We start from the raw sequence: 13,509 nt of genomic DNA, 5'->3' as shown, positions 1-13,509 counted from the left end.
CACTCATCGAATTCTATTTATCGAATTGTCCGAATACTGGACGATCGATAGAATGAATCTGTTCGATGCATAATACAAAACGCCATTAACTCCAATTAAACGCGAAACGATAAAATAAATTGCAATTGCGTGAATTTTCGCTTCCCTTGCGATCTCGAGGTCGCACGATCTGCATACGAAACAAAACTATCGCGACATTAACTTGGCTCGCGACCACGTTGAGACGCGATGAAATTACATCGCATTTCTCCAAATTTAATTACCAGAAGCGAAGCAGAGATATAATTAACGAGCAGTTCTAATATCTGCCGCGTAGAACGCGGCCGCAAAAAGCGGAAGAAACTTTAAAATAAATCTTGCAGCCAACGCGAAATTTTCGGTTTGCTGTGACGAAACGATATCTAAAATCGCGGATAGTAGTGAACGTTATATTATTTATATTATACGTGTTATGTATATCTGTAATTTCTAAATCAAGTAGAATTCAATATTAATAACATCCTTAAGGATATACAGGGTGGTTGGTAGCTGGTGGTACAAACATGGAAAGGGGATGATTCTACGCGAAAGAAGAAGTCAAAAATATAGAATAAAAATTTTTTTTAATTTTTCCATCGAGACAACGATCTACAGCGAGATCCGTTATAACGAGACGTGATAAAGTGCACGCGTACCAAGCGAAAATTCAAAGTCGATTTTCTCGAAAACAAAGCCTGGAACGAAAAATTTTTATTCTATATTTTCGACTTCTTTTTTCGCGTAGAATCACCCCCTTTCCGCTTGTACCACCAGTTACCTACCACCCTGTATATTTATAAGAACGCAATGAACGTTTACGTGTGTATTTATAGGAAATGTAATATTCCAAAATGTGTACATTTAAATTGCTCGTGTGCTTCGCAACATGCAATAATATACAAAATACCCAGAGTAAAGTACTCGTTGCGATATATTTAAAAAATATCTGAACCAACTTTCTATTTAGATTTCTCCGTTGAAAATATGAATTCTCCAAAACATTCACGGTCTATTTATACGAATAAAACGTTGCAAATAATAAATGGAATACAAATGAAGCGTATATAATAAGTGAATCAGCATTTTCACTGACCCTGGCTGTTGACACAATTGGAAATCGCGAAATTTCTCATTTGCAAATTTATAAGGAAAACTGTGCGTCGAGTAATCTGCATATCTCTGTGTATTCGCGGTGTTAACGCGATACTGTATGGATCGACAAAGTTACGAAATAAATATTTCACTCGACTCGATATCTAGTACTTTACGATTGAACCTACCTAGCGAAGTAGAATTAATCGGCTATCTGGCAAGAGCAGTTCAATCGTAAAAAATAGTTCCCAAAGCGGAACATTTCAAAGCGTTTCAAATTAATCGCGTGAAGTATGAGAGAGTCATCGAGAGTTGAAAATGACTGGACGTTTGTTACGCGACGCTTATTCATTCGATCGTCGATGGTTGAGAATTAAATCGACCAACGCTTTGGCGCGTGTTGATGAAAACGCTAATAACTCTCGCCAGGCGAAAAGTTTGGCCGTTTTTCACATTGGTAGATTATACGACGAACGCGCTACGGGGATTTATCGACACACGCACAATCGGATCTCGAGTACACGAAGAGTTTTTATTTCAGTTAAATCCGTTCGTCGGACGTTGAATTAATAATGCGTTCGAATGCAGTCGAGTAGCGACTAGATCAATGAATATCAATTACGAGCATGGAACGCGTAATCAATTGTTTACTCGGAATCCTGAAACACACACGCAACTTCGTAAAGTAGATGAGACAGATGGATGTAATGAGAATATAATCGTGCAGCTTCTTCTTCGAAAATAAATCCTCTTTGTTTGTTGATTTATTCTGCTACGATATAGTTAGTATACATACATTAATAACGTACAGTAACACCGAGATATTCTAGAAAAAAGATGCTGCTCTTTATAGAATATTTCTTTGTCATCGTGATTACTTGCATTTCATTATTTGTTTTGACCTGCAGCGACATTTAATTCAGACCTTTTTTCGCATAATTTGTACATATTAAAAGCGTCAGCGGTTACTCTTGGGGCACTGAATGCAAACGAAACGAGGATACATCCTGCAAATGTTCATGTAAATTCATATTTCTACTCGTACATCTGATGAAACAAAACTCGAATGGAAACATGCTTTATTTTCTAAATGTAACGATATGTACATTACTTTGGATATTTTATCCTCGTACATTTTTCCATATTTACACTCGTCCATCTTACAATCTATTTAGTAATTAATAATTAACTGGGGTCGGAGATTTTTGTAACTACAGAAAATTTCTCGAACAAGATACGCATCATAGCAAGTGTTTATTCGATCAACCAAATAGTGTGGTTACTAGATTTTTGTCTTCTATGAATAGAAATATCAATATACATGTCGGAGATGAAAGGACACCGGGGCCTTCCCTTTGGAATTCTTGAGAAAATCCCCAATACTTTAGTCTTTATGATTTAACCCGATTACGATTGTCCGAAATTTGTGATAATAAGCTTGGGCTCGAAGTGACAACTAGTCGCTAAACCTAGCCGCAGTCATGGGATGAACGTTTTTACCTAATAGAGGCATAGAGTAATTGTATAGCTCTCCTTAAAAAGAAATAGTAAACATTCCAACGGTTTCTGTCTCGTAGCTCGCCACACACAGACCCTATTCTTCGGGCAAGATGATTACCAGATGTCGATGCATCTCGAGTATCTAATTACCACGGTTACTTGTCAAATTCGGTAATAATCATATTTGTACTGGTAAATATCTTCTCTATTGCGTAACAACAATGTCTGATCCAAATGAAGATTCGTTACACAGAACTTGATATATACAGGGTGGTAGGTAACTGGTGGTACAAGCGGAAAGGGGGTGATTCTATGCGAAAAAAGAAGTCGAAAATATAGAATAAGAATTTTTCGTTTGAGGCTTTGTTTTTGAGAAAATCGACTTTGAATTTTCGCTCGGTACGCGTGCGGTACGTTATAACGGATCTCACTGTAGATCGTTGTCTCGATGGAAAAATTTAAAAAAAAAATTTTAAAAAAGAAATTTTTATTCTATATTTTCGACTTCTTTTTTCGCGTAGAATTACCCCGTTTCCGCTTGTACCACCAGTTACCAACCACCCTGTATATATCGGTATATTAATCTATTCGTTATCATGTAATGAAGTTTCATTTTGACGAAACATCACAAAAATGATATTATTCCAGACGATCAGGAATCTCATAAATTTGGAGAAATATTTAGAAATGGACATGATAAATATCTGATTGATAAATATATTAAATATTATATTGCAGTTGATTTGGCAGAGAGGTACAGCAAATTCTTATACTATATTTTTAAGGTTTCATCGCATTTTATACCGACATCGAACATTATTCATATTCGGTAAACAACGATAATATTACTTTTGCGGGGTATTAATTTTCCTCGATTCGTGGCTGCTTGTGATCGGATCGTAACAGGTGCATCGATGTTTCTCTCTTTGCTCGTTGGAAATCGTGCTACCGTAAATGACCTGGTTCGCCACATACAGCACGTTTTCAAGCACCAAAGACAACGATTTTAACCAACAGTATGGTATGGATGGGCTCTGGGCTACTTGCCCAGCTTCAATTGAAACGTACCAAACAGAGAAACGCGTTGCACGGATACACGAGAAAATAGTGGTTGGAAGTCGTGCAATCGGACACAGTGGGCGAAATATATTGCGATCGCCATGAACTTCGATCGGAAGGTAACGCGGTGCATGTTGCGGCTACTGAAAAGATTGGATTCCATTTCCCCAGGAAACGATAGATTTTGGGATTGAAGCTCGTTTCTTTAACGAGTATCGGAATTTTGATTAGAATGTCAAACGTCGCTTCGAATCGGAATTATCTTCGTTCCGTTAGAGACCAGAGAAGAATTGCCGATGAAGTTGGAGAAATTTTTGGTCGTTTGATATAGGCGTAGAATGATTTTTCGTAATTGATAAAGTGTTGACAAGTGGAAGAGAAACGTGTGTATTTTATTATTATAGAGTTGTTAAATTATTATTAGAATATTAAGCTTAGAATACGATTACATATCATTACATATTACTTGCTCAATATTTCTAAATATTCGTTTAACTTGGTTTTATTTAATTGATTTAGTTATTTATAGCCAGTAGTTTAACATATTATTATTTTGACGATAAAATAATCAAATGTAGGTATTACTTGCAATAAATGAACGTTTCGTCACTCTCGAAACTAACGAACGCTTGTATTTTAAGGTCAACTCCGCTGTATCTTTTCGTTTATTTTCAACACAGTACGTATTTGTCTATTTATAAAAAGTTTGAGAAAAATATTTACCGTTAAAAAATTACCGATTTACAATATTCAATATTAAACATGTTTCAATATTAAACATAAAGATTTTCCAAGGATATCATAGAGTCTATTTGTTTGTTGAAATAAAAGTGAAGCTAAGATACGCAAATCCTAAAATAGCAGTAGGATTATAAAAGATAAACAAGTCGATGTATCTTTATGCAGATTAATTTTCATCAGAGATTTAGGCGAATTTGAACTGCATGAATTTCGAAAAATTATTAATCAAACACTTATATTTATCTATAAATGGCTCATCATCTTACACGCAGAATATTTAAATATCAGACAATTAATTATGGTGTCAAAGTTCAAATTGACCCTGGTCTAAGCTATTAACCGGGTGACGAGGTGGTGCATGAAAATTAAAAATTTTAATTAAAATTTTATCTAATATATTCATACGATTCGCCTGTTACAAGACTTGTTATAGATATCCACCGTGTTTGCACATGGAAAATACAGCTGCGAAAACTGATAATGATTTCGCAGCTGCAATTCTACGTACTTTTCTGTCGTGTTCGCATTTGAGCTATTAATTGCTTAAACATAGAGAAATATGTACTAATATTCGAGATGAATTAAATTATTGATTTAAACTGTCGCAACATTATTTGAAGATCATCTCCGTAATTATTGAAATATATTCCATAGCAAAAATAGAGTCGTGTTCAAACGTTCAGAAACAGAATAAAATATTACAAATTCAGTTTAAAAAATCAAGGAAACCATCGTGCATCAATAAGAAGTAAACAACTCACATACTGTTAAGTTGTCCGAAAAGTGTCTTTCTTTTACAGATCAGTCTTTTACAACGATGCATCTTTATACAAACATTAAACCTAATCTGTCGAACGCTGTGATCTTTATTTTGATAGAACAAAATGGATCACACGTAATTCGATAAAATAATATAAAACGGAAAATGTTGTGCATCCATTGTTTCCTTATAAAACGAAAGAAACTTTTCGGGCGACCTAATATATCTGAAACTATTTTTAATAACAAACAGAGCTTACGAATAATTTGATGCTTTATTTTGTTCAATGCTTTACGTCAATATTAAAAAATCCTCACCATAGGAGACGATTCTTTCTACAATGCTGTTTGGAAATACACGCGTGGTTGAACATTTCCAATTTTTCTCTCGATTTCTACATTTAGTTATCAGAAACTTCGATTTTTCGCCAACACTCGCCTGGAGTTTGCTACGTAGTCTACATCTGAACGATCAGAACGTGTAATTTCCGGTCTGGTTAAGCCGCGGTGATGTTACTCGCGCAAGAACCCAGGCTCGTGCATAAAACGAGCTTAGGATGAAGCTTACACCGGAAAATTAAAGCTCGAATGTTCCGCTCGACGAAAGACGCGACGGTTGCGTTTTCACGCGTATCTCGCAGAAAAGCTTGAAGTGTGCGTCCTTCGAAACCGAGACCACGGAAACTGCTCGAAAAGAAATGGTTGAGATAAAGTTACGGAGAAAAGTTGCGGAGTTGCCATTGAAATCGCGAAACTTGCTTTTGGAAAGTATGGTCGCTCGAACATATTCACGGCAATAATTATTGTCCCTGTAATTTATTATGTTTAATGGTAGACTTAATAAATTGTTGATCACGGCGCGTCGTGTTGATGTATCGCAAACGCGTTGTATCAAGTTATATTAGGTTGTCCGAAAAGTTTCTTTCGTTTTATGAGAAAATAATAGACGCGCGATGTTTTTTCTTTTATATTATTTTGTCGAATTACGTACGATCCATTTTGTTTTATTTGTTTTGTTAAACACCGTGACATTTTACAGACTTTGTTTCACGTTTGTATGAAGATACACTGTTGTAAAAAACACGTTTACGAAAGAAAGACACTTTCCGGACAACCTAATACTTCAGAAATTCTTACAAACGTGTCATGTGTGTCATACGAGACTTCTTAAATTTTCATGACGCTATAGTGAAAACCGACTGTCCGTGACTATATGAGTAAAATCTGAAACAAATCTCAGAATGCCTATAGAAATCACAAAACATTTATTGGAAACATACTCCTGGCAAAAGTTAGTATGCAACTCTCAAGTCTCTTGTCTGTATTTCAACTCGTCAATTTGCAAGTCTGAAACATACAAGTGATTAATGCTGAAGATGGTGCCAGAAAATCTTGTGGCTTGTTAAAAGCTTTACGAAGTACATGCTTGCGACAATTGGTCTTCACGATTGGTTTTCACTTTTACCAATATCAACATGATAGATTTCAAGGTATACCGTATAACATAAAATTCGTTCGAAAGAAGATTCGGCAAGTGCTTAGATGCTTTTGCCAGCCACTTTGTCTTCATAAAAATCTTTATAAACAGATGCAGTCTAATCATAACGAACAGAATTATGGGAATAATCGTATCGAAATAAACTTACTGAAATTATTGAAGAAAGTTAATGATTTATTTAATTATGAAAATAATAGTCACGAACTGACTTGTTAAGATGTAATGAAAATAATGAATTATATATTAACCGTACATAAATATAATTCGTAATAAATAAACATCACAAATGAACGTAAAAAAGAAAGAAGAAGAGAGAAAGGAAGAAAATGGTAATATTAATTTGCGAAGCGTAAATCTGTATTTTATCAAATCTTCTATACGCACACGTACTATTTATTCATTAGAATTTAGTTAGGAATTTAATAAAGCGTAGAAAGTGTGTCTTGTTTTTAACGTCACTCTAATCCCTATTATGTATCACAACGGTGTGTTTATGCTGGATTAGTTACCTACCTACAGCAGCTGATTAAAGCAGATTACGTTAATACATCCTGCTAGTACAGTCATGTTGTATAAAGGAATATATCCTTCTAGATCAGCTAAAAAAATTAAAAATAATTGCGTAATCCGTACGCTATTTTGTTCACAGTCTGATTTAATTAGATTTACGTCTATGAAACTGGCAAATCCCTTAACTAAGAGAAGCTTCTATAAAATATTAGGTCATTCCATAATTAATGCAGTTTTATTATGGAAAACAGTGGAACTCTTCGCGGCAGGAGTTTTATGGAAGGAGAATAGAAAATTTGGCATAATAATGGTAAACGAGCGTAGACGATGAGACAAAATACGCTATTGATTAGTTTCTTAAACTAGTTAAGTTACAATTTCTCAAGAATGAATAAATAAAGTGACGAATCGCTACTGTAGGTTTCAAATGATGATGGAAGGAAAAACAGCCGGTTTTGCAGCTGTTCGTTTAATTTGGTACAGTATTAATTTATATCAATTTATACTGTATTACTTACAGAATTATCCAATAATAAACTACGAACGTGTCTATTCCTTCGTGTTCTGAACGTTTCGCTGAGATCTGAACTTGTACTTAAAGCGATTTTAATATACACTGACTATTACAATTTTATCACTCGTCTGTTTAATAAACCAACCAACATGTATAATAATCCACCTCACTATTATCTGACATAATTCATCCATATTCTGTATTATTCACTTTTAAATGCAATGTAAATACATAAATATGTAATCTACTTTGAGTCTAAACTTTGAACCCTTTTTATTTTCTTACTACCCTACACAGTTGATACAGAAACAGCAGATAAAGCGTAGAATATTTGTCGCAAAATAAGCCTTGTACAAAATATTCTATGTTATTTTCTATTAAAACCGGCTAAACAACGTTACGCTGTCGAAGTAAAATCTTCACCGTTTGCCTTTTTCATTTTCTCAGGAGCGGCTGAGAAGAGTTCGAAGCATGGCGCCGAGGATAAGGCGAACAGCATCATCACAGCCATGAAGGAGAGGATGCAGCAGAGGGAACGAGAAAAGCCAGAGATCTTCGAGCTGATCCGGTGAGTCCTTCTTAGCATATCTTTTCTCTTCTTCCCGATTTTCTTTTGTCGCAGCATAATCGACTCGACGGAAAATCCCGTCAGTGGCAACAAACAACTTTCAGGGAAGAAACAGTCGATCGATTGCGATCCACTTAGCTGAATCTATGATCCGTCGCCATTGCCTGTCGGTATACAAAATTATTAATTAAACTCTTTAAACTCAAAGTATTCTGCCGTTTTTTTCGGTAGAAGAAAATGTAAATAAAATAATCACTATCACTGCTGTATACGTGCCTTCGAATTCAAAATATTTATTCAAAAATTGCAATTCTTTGAGAAAGTTTAAGGAAATTGGATCGGTGGGATTTATGGTCGAAAAATGACAATCGTTTGATCAAAACTCGTGGACAAAGATGATTATATAGCACAATAGTATTCGGTCAGTACCGAGATTTGTATTATCCTCTATACTGTCGAGAATAATTCAGAACATTTAATTCTACATAATTACAATAATAACAATAATTCTACATTTAGATTATGCGCATTATCGTTTGTTTTAAGGTACTTTAAATAACGCGAAACATGTCTATGATTAAGGAATTAACCGAGGTATTACAATTTTTGTAAGACTGAATTTTTCATAGAAATACATGAACATAGAATGTATAGGATACATGTACAAATTAGTATTTTATATCTCAAATCGTTCCCTGGCTTTTCTCTATTTGAACATTACGCACGTACAATAACTTGTAGATAAATCGTCTAATAGTAGTAATATTCGATGTTACATACATATCATTATATATATATATATATATATATATATATATATATATATATATATTATACTATATATTATTATACAAAATGTCGTACGATTTTGATCATAAAAAAATTTAATGAATCGATTAAAACAATTCTGTAATGATAAACCGGAAACTATAAAAATATTGACCTTTCCACAAGAAATAATTAATTAAATGATCGCTAACTTCAAAGAAGAAACACTCTTACGAATAATTAGCATCGCAAAAGCTTTTAATAATTCACTTATTAAAACAATTCTACAGTGATAAAACACAAAGGATACAAATTTTCATTTCTGTTTCATCCGTTGAATAATCATCAACGAAATTATGAACTATGTATATTAAAAGGGAACGGTATACAATTAAAATTTTCACAAATTGAAATACTTTCGCGTAAACTATTTCAAAAACTGGTGAAAGGGAGCCTGTTACGTTTAAGCGCGTATTATTCCATTTCTGAAAAGACAGAAGCAGAATGAAATTCGTATTACACGTCAACTAGCAGAGCCACCGGGTGCGAAGTTTCGACTCGCGTTGCAAAACGAGCTCGAGAAGTTTTTGCATTTGCATGGGTTAGCCGCGCTGAGTCCAGTTATCGTAGGACCGCAAATTTGCGTGCGCAAATAGCGGCATTCAGAATGTGCAGGGACAGTGAAATAGGTAAATTTAGGTTGGCCGTCCGTTGCACAATAAAGAGCTCTGAAAGCGACTACGATCTTTTCCCTTTTCCCAACAACCTCACGCAACATGCCACGTCGCATTATTCTTTTTTGCGGAATCGTCCGGTTGGATCTGTCCACGAGAGCACGGAATTCAAAATATGTATACCCCACTTTCGCATTTTCCAGCTGAAAAACTACCAGTGAGCCTAATACGCTTTTGTTCTCTTCTACGATATGGTTACCAACGAGGAGAATTGTACTTGTCGAGTTGGAGAATGCGGCCAGGCTCGAGACACGTGTAACAATTGGCTAAATTACAATTAGTCTTCCGTGAGAGCGACAAGAATGGACAGCAATTTCGCCATTAACCCGTTAACTAGGAAAGACGAATTGACTCATTCGAATCTCAAGATTTCAGATCTTCCATCTGTTTACGTGTCATTGCATTTCTAATAAAAATAGACTACGTTATATTTGTATGTAAAAGGATTAGAACTAACGTCATCGATTTGTATCAGTTGAGAATTTTGGATCTTAATAGCCTAAATAATGGTATAGGAACACTAAATTTACGCTTGGAATTTATATTAGAATAGTTATATATTTATTTGATAAACGATTTCAAAGATATTCATCGATACACACTTGCACGCGTCTCAACACTTTCTTCCATACCAGACTGTTAACTGAACAGTTTTCGTTTCTCCGTTTTCGAGACGCCGCACACACATACTTCCACGCACTGATATTCACATACAAGTATCACTACTACGCAGCTAACTTAGTCTAGCACATAAAATCATACATATCTCAATAGTATCTTTCTTCGGTTTTAATTTCATAATTATAGAAATTTCTTGTCGAGAAATGAGTCAACTAACAAGTTAAGAGTGCCAGGAATTAGGATTTGTTGCAAACAGTGTTTCATATGATACGAATAATTTCGTGATAGGATTTAGGAATCGAATCTGGGCGTTTTTTAATTGTGTAATTGAGACCTTGAATAAACAGTAGGAAAAGTGGGCGGTAAAAATTGAATTCAAAGAATTAACTATTATTTATAACCTTTAGAATCAATCGAATCAATTATCGCTGATCTCTGGCGATTTGAACATGAAATACGTAATATAATGTTACATTTTCAAGTCTGCAATTTATATTGAACTCGATATCGACGCGAAATTATAGCGACGTTTGCTCGCTGACAGAAAAATAGATAGGTGTTTCCTGAATGAAAGAGCCCTGGCCCATTTTCTCTGTCAAAGTTCCTCGAAAATACCAACGAGACGATGTAGATTCGATGAAGGTTCGATCGATTGATCAAGATCAAACTTCCGATTGTAAAGCTGTGAAATTTGTAGCAGTGTCGCGATCACGTCGAGTCTTCGAGGTCGCCGAGCTAATCGTTATATCGCAATGCACGTGGAATCCACTTAAATATAGAAAGCGTTTTATCGAAAACCGTGTGAGAAATAATCATCGATAGCGCGATGGATTTGGAGATATTTTCAAGAATCTGATAACAATCTCGATAACTTCTCAGAGAGATCTAATTAAAACACTCTGCAGAAATTTCCTTGAAATCCTAAACCGTAATCTCAATTTTTTAAACAATTTCGATAACTCGATGTAACAATCCGTAACAGGTAGCAGAAATCAGAAACGAATACAAATTTTCACATAAAATTTCCTCGAATATCTCCAGTTATATTTACATAAAATAAACACACGATCTAGTACTCTCACGGTGAAGTTTATTAGCCGAATGTATTTAACATTTGTTAACGTTTAATCGATAATCATGTAGATTAGAATTAAAAGTTGCTAAAAAGATTCCTCTATTAAACATCTTCCAAAAATCAACGATGCAACAAATGTAATAAAAACTTATTGGAGATAGGACTAATATAAAAATTCGTAAATCACCTTAAAAAGAAATCCAAAATTGTGTAACACATATTTAATCCTTGGGAACGTTTCCTTCGGTAACTTGGTAAACAGTACATAGCGTGTATGGGATTAAGTCGAACATGTAGGTACATCTGGAAGTTAACGTCGGTAGTAACTAGTTTTCCCCAACCGACAAAGTTGAAAAGCATTTCGGGTCGACGAGTTACGAAACTTGTTAAAACTCGTCATAAAGAACATTAAAACGTATAATCACACAGATCACGATTGGAAAACCTACGGGACTTTTAGAATAATAAAACATCTTCCGTTGCATGACGATAGTTGCAAAGTTATGAAAATTCATGAGAAATATAAATTACACGTATAACGATATCACAATACAAACTAGTAATCTCTTTTTCTCAGATATTCAGATATGTAGCGGTAAGTTTCTCGCATTAAAATTGAGCAATTTTACAGGATTAAATGGGTCGATAGCATCGATGAACGATACTGTATCTTCCGTTACTTTTTAAGCTCGTAAAATCAGAATATCCACTCTCAGATATTTTTTTATTTGACTCTTTTCTTAAGAATATCTCATAAACCTGCTTTACCGTCTTCTAATCTGCTTATCCAAGCAAGTTCTTCAAACGACTTACGGCCACCACTTACAGCGACTCGAGCATTCATTTTGCTTTAAATCCAGAATTTACAATCGATACGTTTCGAATGTAAAGGGAGAATTTTTCAAAAGTTCGTCGTAATTATTTTCATGAAAAATTTAATCACGAAGATTTTCGAAATTTATTAACTCCTTTGTGGTTGCATCGCAATATTTCACTATATAACGATTGTCAGACCGAGTTTTAATAAATGAAAAAAGAGAGGCTTAACCTTTACGGTGGAAGCAGCGTTTGACATTTCATTAAAGCCGGCTCATAATTTAACTGAACTTTTGTATTTTCATACCTAACAACGTATTCATGGTGGCGTATTTTTATTAAGTTGATTTTAAGTACAAAATAATATGTTCTATGTTTTAAAAGCGAGAAGAATATCGCGTTTCCCGAAAGAAGCAGATGCCGTTCTTTGCCATTTAACTCTCGTTAAATAAATGAACAAATGCGATCTATTCTGGAAAATATACTTACGGCAAATTAATATCTATACGAGTAATTCGATTAATTCAAAATGCACAGCAGTTGAGAAAATAAGCTCCTCGAATAAGAATCTCCTCGATAACGATTTAATATTCCTAATAAAAATAAGAAAATAAGACTATAATTAATAAAGAGCTTGTTTTATTCAAACAATCGCGTGTTTTATAAAAAGTATTCACGAAATGCTACAAACGTATAGTATACTGGTTAACTTACGATTAGAATCGTTATGGAATTATTAGTATCTGCATAAATTATTTCAAAACACATGTATTTCAAAGTTTAGCAGAAATAGATGCAAATCGAGGATTGTGTATACAGAATTTATGATTCTCGTTACGTATCATGTATTTGCAGCGTTTGCAAACTATGTATTATCGAAACTCTATCTTTACACTCGTTAATCTGCGTCATATTTTGCAGTATTCTTCGCGATATATGTTCGTATACCTATAAGTCGACGTCGAAGTCGATGCGGCATTTGCGCGGAAAAATTTTTATCCGAAAAAGGAAAAGATAATATATTTTGATGCATAGCAGTCATAAAAATCGGTGGAACATGTCCCCCGGCGTTTCTGGTATGTTCGATGTAAATATATATCAGTTTTATAACTTTCAATTTATCGCCACCGTAATCAGATGCAATGATTTCCAAAATAAAGATATACGTATTAAATATTCATCGTGTCCTGTTTCTATAATTATTAATTAAATAGTGACGAGTTCTACGATTTCTCT

The 13,509-nt window shown here is 34.4% G+C and overlaps 1 protein-coding gene across 13 annotated transcripts in view; it reads left to right on the top strand.

The window, feature by feature from the left end:
• The window catches only part of LOC126874335 (protein unc-13 homolog B-like), a 379,726-nt gene that overhangs the window by 309,036 nt on the left and 57,181 nt on the right, over positions 1-13,509 (top strand). For all 13 annotated transcript variants that reach the window (XM_050636351.1, XM_050636341.1, XM_050636331.1 and 10 more), the window contains one exon: positions 8,139-8,259. In XM_050636351.1, coding sequence (XP_050492308.1) covers positions 8,139-8,259 — 121 coding nt within the window. The remainder of the gene's footprint in view (positions 1-8,138; positions 8,260-13,509) is intronic.

The sequence above is a fragment of the Bombus huntii genome, chromosome 2, assembly GCF_024542735.1.
Source record: "Bombus huntii isolate Logan2020A chromosome 2, iyBomHunt1.1, whole genome shotgun sequence".
NCBI classification, from domain to species: Eukaryota; Metazoa; Arthropoda; class Insecta; order Hymenoptera; family Apidae; genus Bombus; species Bombus huntii.
This window is presented reverse-complemented; position numbering and strand designations above follow the sequence as displayed.